Raw genomic sequence first — 14550 nt, 5'->3', positions numbered from 1 at the left:
TTGTTCATTTCCTCCCTCCCGCATCATCTGGGTGGCAAGTGGTATCTTACGAGAAGACCATACTTGCAACTTAGAGCTGCCAGTAATGGCGCAGCTTCATAACATCCAGAAATAGTAACTTATTATCCTAAATCTTATTGTGCAACTAGCAAAGATTTCAGAAGTTTCGGTCTTTCTCAGGAAAACAAACATGTCCTCCACAGATGTTTCACATTTACCTCATTCTTCTTACTTGGATGTTTATTACCTAACCAAAACTATTCAGGAATCTAAAAGTCTGATATCTAGTTATCCCAACCTCATCTGCTACAGGTTTATTTATGGAGACTATTTGCATGAAATAATGACATTACTGGCTCTAGACCTACATATCATAGATTTGGCTTATGACCCTTTCACCACCAAAGCCATCTCCAAGTGATCTTGCTGAATTGTAAAATTGCTCAAATTTGCAATTGATATATCACATTTATGGCATATAATTCATCTTTGGCTGGATTGCCAATTACGTGGACTACGGAGTTGTCAACCGTCCAGAAATTCCAGGAGAGTTCGTAAAAAAGGGCCCTTTTTTTGTCCTGCAAAAAAGGTAGAGGAAGTTCCAGTTCTAGTACAAATTCAGGTATAATTACTTTATTTCATCAAGATTAAAAAATCCAAGGCAGGATGCCCAACAAGTGACGCGTTTCGAACACGGTTGTTCTTTGTCAAAGCTATTTTCAACACGAGTCGTCAGTTCGTGGTTCCATGCACACTGGACTTCTTATGTGAGCTGGCATAATTTTCTTTTTTGACTTTTTTTTGTCCTGTCTGTAAAATTGAAAGCGTCCGTGATAAGTTGAAAAAGCTTATACGATTATTTTGATTGCAATTCTCATCATTTTACACTTTATTTTCTTTCAGAGTTATAGGCTGTAGACCTGTATCGCTTATAATCATAATGATTTATTATGGTTTTACAATGTGTCCCTAAAAAATATTTTGTCTGTAATTTTTTTTTTTTAAAGCTGGGCTGAAAATATAAAAAGTCAAGTTGCCAACCCTGGTGGAGTAATTGAAAAGTTCATAAAAATAGCACAGTAAAAGTCCAATCTCTATCGCCAAGAATGCTTGCGGTCAAGAACCAATTTCGGCTTAAGACTTGGGCACTTTTGCACAACCACTATCCATAAACATGATTCACACCATTAGAAACAATCGATTTCTTGCACTTGGATGCGTCCATCACAGTCAATTTCCAGCTGTGTTATTTAAGGTTACTTGCTTACAGAAATGGTGTGGGTCTGACTCCTAAAAGTACACCCGCCCACGCAAACATTATTTTTTTTAAAAGCATCAGCTACTTTAAAAGGAGACTTTCACATTTAGCAAATGGTAATACAAGCAAAATCACAGACACAATAAAGTCATGCAGGGGAAAGGTACTAACCGCTAATACTCACAGAAAAAATACCCCATCGAAAGAAGATTTTTATATATTATGGACAAACAAAAATCATCTTTTAATGAGGTCATTTTTTTTCCTTGAGTACAATTGGGAAAGTTATGTGCACTTGGTGTTTTTTCCAGGTGGGTCCTCTATGAAACCTGCCCGAAAAAAGCATTTACTAAATGCTCAAAAGAATGAACATATATATTTCTATGTAAAAATGACTTTCTGTTCATATGTTCAGTCTTTTGAGCGTCTTTTAACAGCTTCAGGTTTCCAAAAATGCCAAGCGGTGAAAACAATTGACATGTCTCTTCTTCAGTCATTTTTCGCTCTGAAGACGTTCTAAACGTTAAAATAAAAATCACTTGAAAGGCTCAAAAGATGCATTTTGCCAATGTTTGTGCTTGAAAAAACGCTATCGGTTTCTTCATTGTTGAATGCATGCCGTCCAAAAATGGCCAGCAAAACCAAAATTCTCCAAAAGACGCTGTTAAAACTCTCAAGAAAAATGCCGGTGGTCAAAAACATCGAAAAAGCGTTGAGGAAACGATCAAAGAAAATGCTTAAGAAAAAAAGGATGGTTCCAGAAAAAAATGTTTGCGTTCCCTGAAACATCATGAAAAATTTGGTGGGTTCACCCCCACCCCAGAAAAGACATTCTGTGCATGTACTCGAACACAAACATTATCGCAATTTAACTTCATTAAAAATTTTAGAGATTTCACCCCTCTTTGCCCCCACTGTAACATAAGTTTTTTAGTTTCTTTTGTCTCAAAAAAAAGAAAATGGTTCTACCCACTTTCTGTATCGAGACGTCAGCGGAGCATGTGAAGCAAGGAGTTTGGAATTCTTTTGTGCTTTGCTCAATGTTGCCCCACTTTAGTCCTGCCCTGTTCCATAGCCAACTAGATGCGCCATTCTAGCCCTACATTCCAAGATCTCCTAGACGTTGCGGTATATCTGCATCCCATGATTGCGGCACTCTGTATCCAGCTTTTTCACATGTAATGGGACACTTGAAAGATGTAACAAGTGCGTTGTCTAGAAAGCTTCCAACATGTGATTACATGATGCAACCAGGGATGTCTGTACCGAAATAATATTGGGATGACTACTTTCCCAAAGTCAATAGAGCTGGTTAGGGAGGATGTGAAACAAGATGATGTTTCGGAAGGGGCAGGACAGAAGGAGTGTGACTTTGGGCACAGCATTTTAGAATGTCAAACTCTAAGTGCATGTTCCGCTGACATCCAAGTAAAAAAAAAAAGTGGAAGAGCCTTTTTGTCCCATGTCAACACAGAATAAACTACAGAACTCTCAGTCCTGAAAAAAAGGCTGTAAAACGTGGCAAGATCCTTCAGAGTTTTTAATGAAAGCAAATTCAAACATTATTGTTCTACGAATTCCTTACATATGAAAGGTGTAATTAAAAAGACATAGCCGTTATACACAAATCATGTCCTTGTCTGTGCATGCCTCTGCCCTGGCGAAGGTTTGGTATTACAACACAACACAATGCAACAAGAACTGTAGTCTTGCTGTGTCCCCATGATTTTGAGAAATTTTTACCACCATCCAAACAATTCTGCAAAATTTTCTCAGTTAAAAATGCGAAGGCAGTCTAATGAGTCTATAGGTTCCGGAAATCTAAAATAAAATCCAGGAACTAAAGAATGAACAAACCTTTTCAGGTACTGCAGAGCACGTTCTTCTCCAGTAGGTTTTACTGGTTCCGCCTTTGTTTCTTCAGCAAGATTCCCTTTTTCTCTTTTGAGCCTCTTTTCTTCCTTCTTTCGTTCTTTCTTCAACTTCCTTTCCAGGACCCTGAGTTCCTCTGGGGTCAGGTCCTCAGTTTCTATAGGGTCTGGAGGTTCCACCTAAGAAAAAAGAATACCCGTTTCATTATAGTTGATAAGTCAATTCATGTTTGTGAAGAGGGAATGATAATGATATATTTCAATTGTATGATTGACAGACAAAGCGAGAAAAATCGCTGCCCCTGTGGTCGCTTCTTTATATGAGTGGTCATCGCATTTACAGCACTCCAGCAACATTCATGTATGTGACTGGTATTAGTATTTGACTGCCTATAAGGCCTATAACTTGCACTATTTAAGGGGTTAGAGCAAGTTTGGAATTTATCCCTTATTCAGAAGATAGGGAATAATTTCCCGATAACTGAGGGTCCAACTACAGAGACACCCATCAATCCCAAGAACCGGGCCTCTGAAGAGTCCTGAGTGACTAGATCGGTGGTGGATCATGGGCACCTTCACTCCATTCATTCTCTATGAGATCCCCATAGTTATCTAAGAGCAGAGTTCAGCTGGTCTTCAGGACTACCTTTAAGAATGGAGTGAAGATTGGCTACCTCTCTATTTACATGAGACTCTTCTCGGGATCAATGGGATCCCACTGCTCAGACCCACAGTGATCAGGGAGTTATTCCTATCCTATGGAAAGGGAATAACATCCAAATTTGTTACAACTCCTTTAAGGCCTCAATACACATTAGACTAATGTTAGTCAATCATGGACATTGTGACAAACTCAGTTGACCATCTAATACGTATGACAGCTTCAAGACTCTCCTGATAAAGTAAGAGAAAAATAAGATTCAGGCATCTTAAAATTACCATGTTCAGTATTTTTATTGGGGAAGAACATGGCTGTTTTTTCCTTACAGAGCCCTAGACCTGTTTAAAAATTGTGTGATGTATTATATCTCTACAGTATTCAGTTTAATGGCGCTGAGCTGCAATACCAGATGCAACCCATGGACGGGTGGTGCTAGTTGGGAAGGAAAACACCTATTTTTTTCTAATCTTGGACAACTTCCTTAACATTGCTCTTATAAACAGAGAGTGACGTATTTAATTTACCAGTACTTAGTTAAGGTTGATGGGAAATCCCTAATGTTCCCGCCCCAATAATCCCAGGATCATGGTTCATAAATCTTCAGAACTAAGGCGCTTCAAAAATATTCATGTATGCGTCTGATATTAGCAGCCCTCTCTATAACCTGAAGGCTGAAGCTTAAGATAAGGTATTCAGGTTCAGTGCTCTTGTAAGCAGGGAGTGACGTATGTCACGCATAAATGCTCAATTAATGGGTGACGTATTACATCTTCTATGATTAACATTAGCCAAGGGTCATCTAAGGTGCTGACTCTTGGTAAAAATGTGTTAATTAGTGTCGGACCACAGGCGTGGATCAATTTAATTTCAGGAATATTATAAAGGGTGTGATAGAAAAAAACAGCAATATATGTCTCCTAGAACTGGATGCAGTCTGGTCTGAAAGGAATGTGTCACTCTGAATACAGGGAGGACGTGTTACATTCCTCCGTGGAAGAAGACAATTAGGAACCAAGGAGTCTTAATTTAGGTATAAAAGCAGGCGTATGTTCTAAGGTGTTGGCTGGATGTCCAATTAAGCTGATGTGGAAACAATTGAGATTAATATTTTTTTCTCTATTTTTGCCCAAGAGAGAGGATGAGTGGCAGATTCCTGAAGGACGGTTATGTATCTCAAGGTGGGTGGCCTTGAGATGGAGACTTTTTTATGTGTGTGGATCAGCAATGACATTGCTGAGGTGTTGTTTCAATGTGCCAGGGAGAAGTCTCCAGGTAACTAGAGAGACGGACGGACCTAGTTACCTACAAACCCACCCAGGGAGTGAGTTTAAAGAACACTGTTGTAAAGAGTGTGAGTGGTTGAAGGACCTGTGATGAGGTCATAGTCATGTGACCCGGTGGGCGTGGCTATGGACCATATAATGTCGCCAGGGTAGGTCACATGTGGTGAATGCTGGGACCTGGTTGGTCCAGTATGGAAGGCCCTGTCTGAGAGAGATGGGGGCTGCCTTCTGACAGCAAGTGAACGCTGTGTTAATGGCTGCACGTGCCTGAGAGTTCCCTGGAGGGAATGGATGTCTGCCGCATGATGGTGAAGGAACCATGAGTGACCCTGACGGGTGAGATAACACTGAGGCTGAATAGCCTGTGTAATGGACATTTGCATAACCTGGGTGAGTACAGGATAACCAGAGTGAAGCTCTATAATGGACGCTAAGCTGCTGTTTATTGCTGCTGTGTTTTTATGATGGAGGAATAAACCTGATGGACTATGTTATGGTTTATGAAAACCCCGTGCCGGATGTGTTTTATTCGTTGCCTAGCGAGGATTCCCTAACTGAATCACAGCGCTACCTCACTATATATATATATATATATATATATATATATATATATATATATATACACACACACACACACACACACACACACACACACACACACACATACTAATTTATTCTTCAATGCTATCACAGCCTTCTAAATCATCTCCTAACAGTCACGCAGGACCCAGTGGGATAATTGTCGTGAAGCTAGTCAAAGAAAGTAAAGCCTAGAAACACCCTGATGGTGCAGATGGTCAGTCAACCATGTAAAGGCCCCGTCTCACATAGCGAGATCGTTAGCTAGATCGCTGAAACGTAACAGATTTTGTGACGCAACAGTGACTTCGCTGTGACACATAGTGGCGACCAGGCCCCCGCTGCGGTGTCGCTGATCGTGCTCGAATGTCCTGGGCCATTTTTTGATCACTGGTGTCCCACTGGCCAGCATGCATCGCTGTGTTTGATGCCAACGAGCGACCTCTTTGGCGACTCAGAACTCAGGGATGCAGGCGAGAGTCGTCAGAATAGCTGCTGTGTGACAAGGTCCCAACGACCGCCGAGGTCATCATACGGATCGCCGGATCGTTGGTGCGTCGTTGAGTAGATCTGTCTGTTTGACAGCTTACTAGCGACCATGTAGCGACATACCAGCGATCCTTACCAGGTTGTATCGTTGTCGGGATCGCTGGTGCGTCGCTTAGTGTAACGGTACCTTAAGTGTCATAACCAACCACTATTTTAGAAACAGACATAGATAGCATTGTTTGTTGATGAGATAACCAATGGTTCCTCAAACATCCTTGCCTGTTGATGAGATAACCAATGGTTACTAAAGGCCCCTTTACATTTAGTGATGCACCAGCGATCCCGACCACGATACGACCTGGTCAGGATCGCTGGTGCATCTCTAAATGGTCGCTAGTGAGCTGCCAAACAGGCAGATCTCACCAGCGATGTAGCGACGCAGCAGCGGTCGTACTTACCTTTCAGACGCGGCGATCCTGATGTCCTCTGTCTGTGTCCACGCGACGCTCGTCGGCGCCACAGGAAGCCCAGCAGGAAGCGCCTGACAACAAATGGAGCTGCACGATCAGCAACAGACAGCGGGGGAGCCGGTCGGAGGTAAGTATCACACATAGCGATATCGCTAGCAATATCGCTGCTGCGTCACAAAATCGGTGACGCTTTAGCGATATTGCTAGCGATATCGCTATGTGTAAAGGCCCCTTTAGACAGTATCGCCTGTCAATGAGATAGACAATGGTTCCCCAGACATTGTTGCTTGTAGATGAGATAACCAATGGTTCCACAGACATTGTTGCATGTTGATGAGATAGCCAGTAGTTCCCTAGACAGCATTGCTTGTCGATGATAACCAATGGTTCCCCAGACAGCATTGTCTGTCTATGAGATAGCAAATGGTTCCCCGGACAGCAATGCCTGTCGATGGAATAGCCAAAGGTTCCCCACGCATTATTGTCTGTTGATGAGATAGTCAATGGTTCCCCAGGCAGCATTGCGTTTCAGTGAGATAGGTAATGGTTCTCCAGACAGCATTGCCTGTTGGTGGAATGGCCAATGGTTCCCCCCAACAGTGATGCCTGTTGATGAGATAGCCAATGGTTTCCCCAGACAGAGTTGCTTGTTGATGAGATAGCCAATGGTTCAACCGGACAGCATTGTATATCAATGAGATAGCTAAGAGATCCCCAAACACACAAGGGAACACTATTAAATCCTACAGGAAACCTCTAAGCAGAAGCCAACATGGCCATTCTACTCTACTTTACAGTAGGGCAACCTACTTAAGAGGGATTACTCATTTCGATGGATCCCCATTAAAAGCTAAAAGGCCTAATTATCCATATTTGCCAACATTCACCAAGAAAAATTTGGAAAATGTAAGCCTTTTCCCTGAAAAGTCTGGGAACACTCCTAAACACTCACTTTTGGGAAAAGATTTAATAAGCCCTGGCTTCTTTGTGGTCTAGTTACTGGGATTTTCCTGGTAAAAATCAGAATTTGCTGGCAAGTATAATTTAGCTAAGGTTTTCCTAAAAATCCAGCAATGCAGACATCACCCGTAGCTTATCATAGGAAGGCTGCAGAGAGGGAAATAAATTTGCTGTTTGCCATGAATGAGGCATAACAGGCCAGTTTATGGGCACCTTCATTTGTTTTAAACCTAATTTTATCTGTGATATAATAAATATTAAGTCTTATGGAATATATGCAACCAGATCTGATCTTCTGTACAGGTCTATCAGAAAAGTCACCATCTGGAGATCTGCACCAAACTTGCAAACAACTGCAAGCCACACATCATGCACCCACCAGCCTCGTGTGGCTCGCAAAGCACAGGTGGGGGACCCGTGCTCCAGTAGAGTACCATTATTGGTCATCTTCCCTTCATAAAAGTTATTAACGACAGATACGATTCTTGGCTTTGAAAACTTGGAGGATCATCATTTTTATCGGAGAAGATCCAGTTTGCATAGAAAAATATTTTTTACATTTTGAGGAGAGCTCATTTGAATACTTTTCTCAAGGGAACATTGCTTGTAAAAGGTGGTCATGGACATGCGAAAGCTGCTGGTCTAACAGGTGTTCTCTCCCCCATACAAATTACAGTTCAGCTCGCTGGGCATTCATGTGTTTTCAATAGGGGAAGCAGAGTAAGACGGTCCCAGAGAACAAAAGCAACAGGCTTAATATTCAGCTTGAGTGACCCTTATCTCATTATCTGTCATGGAAGAGATGGAGACCCCCGTTCACATTAGATGGTCTGCCGATTCGGCCAAATTTGGTAGGTTTGGCCTACTGTTACCTAATATTAATGGGGGCTTTAGTCTCCTACCAGCTCAAGGAAAAAAAAAGCAACTTCTAAGAGCTGCATTCGAGGTGATACACCCAGTCAACCAGCATACAGTTAGGTCCATATATATTTGGACAGAGGCAACATTTTTCTAATTTTGGTGCTAGACATTACCACAATGAATTTTAAACAAAACAATTCAGATGCAGTTGAAGTTCAGACTTTCAGCTTTCATTTGAGGGTATCCACATTAAAATTGGATGAAGGGTTTAGGAGTTTCATCTCCTTAACATGTGCCACCCTGATTTTAAAGGGACCAAAAGTAATTGGACAATTGACTCCAAGGCTATTTCATGGACAGGTGTGGGCAATCCCTTCGTTATGTCATTCTCAATTAAGCAGATAGAAGGCCTGGAGTTGATTTGAGGTGTGGTGCTTGCATTTGGAAGGTTTTGCTGTGAAGGAAACATGCGGTCAAAGGAGCTCTCCTTGCAGGTGAAACAATCCATCCTTAAGCTGCAAAAACAGAAAAAACCCATCCGAGAAATTGCTGCAACATTAGGAGTGGCAAAATCTACAGTTTTGTACATCCTGAGAAAGAAAGAAAGCACTGGTGAACTCATCAATGGAAAAAGACCTGGGCGCCAACGGAATACAACAGTGGTGGATGATCGCAGAATAATCTCCATGGTGAAGAGAAACCCCTTCACAACAGCCAACCAAGTGAACAACACTCTCCAGGAGGTAGGCGTATCAATATCCAAATCTACCATAAAGAGAAGACTGCATGAAAGTAAATACAGAGGGTTCACTGCACGGTGCAAGCCACTCACAAGCATCAAGAATCAAAAGGCTAGACTGGACTTTGCTAAAAAAAACATCTGAAAGAGCCAGCACAGTTCTGGAAGAACATTCTTTGGACAGATGAAACCAAGATCAACCTCTACCAGAATGATGGAAAGAGAAAAGTATGGCGAAGGCGTGGTACCGCTCATGATCCAAAGCATACCACATCATCTGTAAAACACGGCGGAGGCAGTGTGGTGGCTTGGGCATGCGTGGTTGCCAGTGGCACTGGGTCACTAGTGTTTATTGATGAATTCTGAGGTATTAGAGCCATACTGTGTGCTCAGATCCAGCCAAATGCAGCCAAACGGATTGGTCGTCGTTTCATACTACAGATGGACAATGACCCAAAACATAAAGCCAAAGCAACCCAGGAGTTTATTAAAGCAAAGACGTGGAATATTCTTGAATGGCCAAGTCAGTCACCTGATCTCAACCCAATTGAGCATGCATTTCACTTGTTAAAGACTAAACTTCAGACAGAAAGGCCCACAAACAAACAGCAACTGAAAACCACCGCAGTGAAGGCCTGGCAGAGCATCAAAAAGGAGGAAACACGTCAAGACTTCAAGCAGTCATTGCCAACAAAGGGTTTTCAACCAAGTACTACAAATGAACATTTTATTTACAATTATTTAATCTGTCCAATTACTTTTGGTCCCTTTAAAAACAGGGTGGCACATGTTAAGGAGCTGAAACTCCTAAACCCTTCATCCAATTTTCATGTGGATACCCTCAAATGAAAGCTGAAAGTCTGAACTTCAACTGCATCTGAATTGTTTTGTTTAAAATTCATTGTGGTAATGTCTAGAACCAAAATTAGAAAAATGCTGTCTCTGTCCAAATATATATGGACCTACGGTAACTGTATTTCTCTGTCCTGACGAGGGAAAAAAACCCAAAAGTGTGTGTCAATGTTTCCTGTTGGAAAAAATTCCTAACTATGTTTTAAGACTCTTTTTTTTTTTTGAGTCAGACATTATAGCTCTACTTGAAAACACGAAAAAAATGGAGCAAAACATCCATAAATATAGCAATAGATAAAACTTGCTTTTATTAATACAGAAGTAATAAAAAAGTCATTGCGTAGTATTACAAACACAGAGTCATTCAACACAGGTCAGAATGCACCAATGTTAAAAAGACGCGCTTACACAATGAGCATCACAGAACCATGGTAAGGCCGATATGTTACCCTAAGGATTTCACACATCTATCCCAAAAAAATTACAATATAGTGCGTTATAAACTGACAATGGCATCAGTAAACCAAATAAATGGGAGAGATATCATGGGGTCCCATCCCTCCTCCACCTTCTAAACCCCCACATATTTAGCTAATAATAGCAAAGGTTCTCTCCTAACACAATCTGCCCATATCTGGTTCAAAAAGGGAAGGAAGAGGGAAGAGGGGGGAAGCTATCGCGAAACGTGCGTAGGGGTACGCTCTTGCTCATGGACACTAGTACAGGTAATGGCTGACACCTCTTGCTAACTATGGACTTGTGTTGAATGACTCTGTCTTTGTTTGTAATACTACGTAATGACTTTTTTATTACTTCTGTATTAATAAAAGCAAGTTTTATCGATTGCTATATTTATGGATATTTTGCTCCATTTTTTCATGTTTTCTAGTTGTTAGGGAGCTCCATAGGGAATTTTTTCCCATTTATATTCTGGCGATACACCAGGATCTATTGCCATATGGAATATGTGTTCTGTACTTGAGATCAAGTTATTCATTATAGCTCTACTTATAGCTAGAGAGAAAGTATTCAGCCTTCTGGAGAAGAACAATTTGGATGGCCTCATATGTAACCTTGGCAAAGCCCACATGGTAACTTTCACCACTAGTGGCCAAAAAAGGGTCGTGCCCTCCAAATCAAACAGATAACCTGTGCACATGAAAGATGAGCGAAAGTGCTCGGATAACGTCTTATCCGAGCATGCTCGGGTGTTTTCCAAGTATCTTGGGCATGCTCATACATTATGCTCGAGTCCCCTCAGCTGCTTGATTTGTGGCTTCTAGACAGCCTGAACATATGTGGGGATTGCCGGTTTGTTAGGGAAACCCCACATGTGTTGAAGCTAACAGCCACAAAAAAATCGAACATAATATACAAGCACGCTCAAAATACTCGGATACCACGTTATCCGAGCACGTTCGGTCATCACGTGTGCACATCATTATTTTCTTAGAATAACGGATGAGTTAACGTAGTTGCCAATGGTGGTAGACAATTGTGCAAGCTTTACTTTAATTTCTTCTGATGCTCAATGGTACTCCGCCAGATCAAAGCTGCTGTTGACGAATGCTAGCTCCATCCCAGTTACATGCAAGATTTATTTTCAGGACTTTCTATGGATGCAGCAGCTGATCTTCACATCGAATGACGTGCATGGAGGTGGCCTCGGGGTGAAGCATAAACATCTCCTTGCTTGTCAGTATAATCACATGGATGTATACACACGGACTCCCCCGGGTAATCTTATATCACACGTTGGAGAGGCACAGTACAGCTGTTACAGTTTAAGTATGAAATACGCCCAAAGAACCGTGTTTTGTTTAGCTTATTTTTTTGAGCTTGGACTACAATGATTAATGACATGTTACTTAATTAGGGCCCTCTACTCAGTGTATAATATAAGAACACCGCTCAGATTTCACTAGAAAGGAAGGAGGGGGACAAATAACAAAACATACATAAGCAGTGGGGTCGTTTGAAGTAACGGGGACAACAACGGTTCCAGCAGAAGTAATGTAAAGCACCAGCGATCAGGAGTGTAGATGGGGCGCAAGTAAATTACTCCACCATGACTTAAAGGTAAACATCACACTCAGACACAATTACATCAGGAAAAGTGAAATGTGTTATTTGGAGGAATTACATGTCTAAGTTTACAGATTTTACAAAGCTAAACCACTCTGGAAACCTTTTCCAACTCAACAGCGCTTCCAGATCTGGTCTTGGCGACCCACCGGCATCTATGTCATTATTCTTAAATTGTCACACAATTAGAAAACTAAAGTTGAATTCGAAAATCAGTACCATGCCTCTCCAAAAGTTGTATAAGATAATTGCACCTCCACCGTAGTAAATCTTTTTTTCTGATCTGGTATCTCACTCCTCAATGCTGCATCAAAGGATATACCACTCATATCCGTATGGCAACAAAAACATATCCATTGTGAAGTTGACCCGGTTTGGTCACTCTGCTTACACGTCAACATTCCTCTAGACTTGATTCTTGTGAGTCTTTCCCTGACCATCGTGCCATCTGCTGTATTATCTGGTGCTTGGTCTTGCTTGGGTTTTGTCTCTCCACCATTGCTGCTCTAGACAAGCTGATAAAAATAAAAGATAAGTTGTCTGAACCTAGTTTTGGTGGAACTCGCGGACTATCCTACGGTTATTTGACCAGCCTGATCCTCTCTCAATAGAGGAGAACGAAGGACTGTGCATGTTGTACTTAAAAATGACCATGACTTTGTTTTCACAGGAGATAAGTTACCATCGGAAGTGTCTGACACTAACGTACTTGCCTCTCCCCATTGACAGCACATCACTCTTGGAGAAGCATATATATATGGGGTGTAGAGTGGAATAATTGTTGGTCGAAAAGGCTTTCATTCTAGATATTAAAGGTGTATTGTAGTCTTAACTAAGACTATAGGGTCTCAAATTTTTAAGCTTTGTTGGTTGTCACTAATGGACACTATTCCGAGGACCATCACTTGGGTGGTTCTTGTAGCAGAAAGATACCAATTCTTTTTTGATGAGGCAATTATAAAGTCAGAGACAAACACATGATAATAGATTTCTGGGCAAGAAGTTAGTAATATTTTAACCATGTGGTTGTTTGAGCAGTGAGGATGAAGCCCCCTTACACATTAGATTAACGTTGGCCGCACCTGCAGATATCTATGGGTTCGGCCGACACTCAAAATGTGTATGGTTAAACAGGCCAACTAATTGTCAGGGAAGATGTTAATCGGACATGACCAATTTCTGACTGCCAATCTCTTTGTTTGTCGATGTCTTTCTCATAGAGAACATGAGAGTGTTTGACCGAACATGCACTTCCATTTATGGGAGAGATGCTGTCTGGCGAACTATTAGCCAAAGTATCGGTTGGCCAACTGCCATATTATTTGTATGGGGACCTTAAGACCATTCATGTCTCTTGCATTATTTGGCTATGTCAACATTTTGCATTTTTGAAGGGTATTTTCCATTTTTTTTTGCAAGAGATTTCAACAATGTGCATAATTTCGTGGCCATGTCAACATTTATCATGGACCCTGTCCCTTTTCTCATTAATAAATACATATTGTCCTGAAACACAATTATACAAGAACGATGGTTGTGATCTCATAGATTATAATAGATGAAAACAAAGCTTTAAGTGTCAAAATTGGCTCCAAATTGTAGCACAATAAGCAGAAGCAACAGGTCCAAGAACCTAACGGGTTGGATTAGATCTGTGAGCGACAAGATGGAAAAAAAAAAAACCCAGATCTAGATCCAAAAAATCTTAGCACCATCTGTCAAGGCTGAACTTTCCATAGTGTGATCATTAATGCTGGTTACACACGATGTGAAAAGAGTAGGACAATAAAATTATTTTCTGGAGAGCATCCCAGATCTTTTTGGAAGGTGTCCATTGTCTTAAAACACATTTTGTTATTTTTACTATTCAACAATATCAAGACTCACTTTATTGGGTTTTTTAAATTATAGAAGTAGAGGGGGAAAGAGGCCATTTTCTCAAGACACTGCAAAATGGTAAAACCATTAGACTGATGCATGGACAAAAACACAATGTGCTTCGTCTGACCTTTCCCTGACTCTGAATATTGGCAGTGAATTAGGAACTGCTATTAGGAACTGCTGAGACATTTCAGGACCATGTAAAGCTATGACGTCCTGTGGCTCCTTTCCTGACAGCTGGTTTTTCCTATTCTTTAACAAGTTTGTGAAACTTTATAAAGTTTTTAATAAATGATGATGCATAAGCCAAGTCCAAGAGATGGATTTGGTCCAGTGCTTAGGACGTTATCAGTTAACACTTCTGTATCAAGCAACTGCTTCAAGAATTGGTTTTCGGGTCTTATGTCAGAAGAAGTGGTAATTAGGTGACTGCATCGACCTGCACTCAGTCATCTTGGCTCAAGTAGAAGCCAAAAGGTATCACACATAAATTTCTCACCCGTCAGAATATCAATGTAATCAGCATCATGTTCTACTTAATAGGAATTGATATAAGGATGA

General features: G+C 41.1%; 1 protein-coding gene across 6 annotated transcripts in view; it reads right to left on the bottom strand.

The window, feature by feature from the left end:
* CHLSN (cholesin) overlaps positions 1 to 14550 on the bottom strand; it is a 219615-nt gene that overhangs the window by 15218 nt on the left and 189847 nt on the right. For all 6 annotated transcript variants that reach the window (XM_073555212.1, XM_073555211.1, XM_073555210.1 and 3 more), the window contains one exon: positions 3116 to 3309. In XM_073555212.1, the coding sequence (XP_073411313.1) occupies positions 3116 to 3309 (194 nt within the window). The remainder of the gene's footprint in view (positions 1 to 3115; positions 3310 to 14550) is intronic.

This window comes from Dendrobates tinctorius, unplaced genomic scaffold, assembly GCF_039654945.1.
Source record: "Dendrobates tinctorius isolate UK_male_01 unplaced genomic scaffold, ASM3965494v1 ptg000222l, whole genome shotgun sequence".
Lineage (NCBI taxonomy): Eukaryota > Metazoa > Chordata > Amphibia > Anura > Dendrobatidae > Dendrobates > Dendrobates tinctorius.
This window is presented reverse-complemented; position numbering and strand designations above follow the sequence as displayed.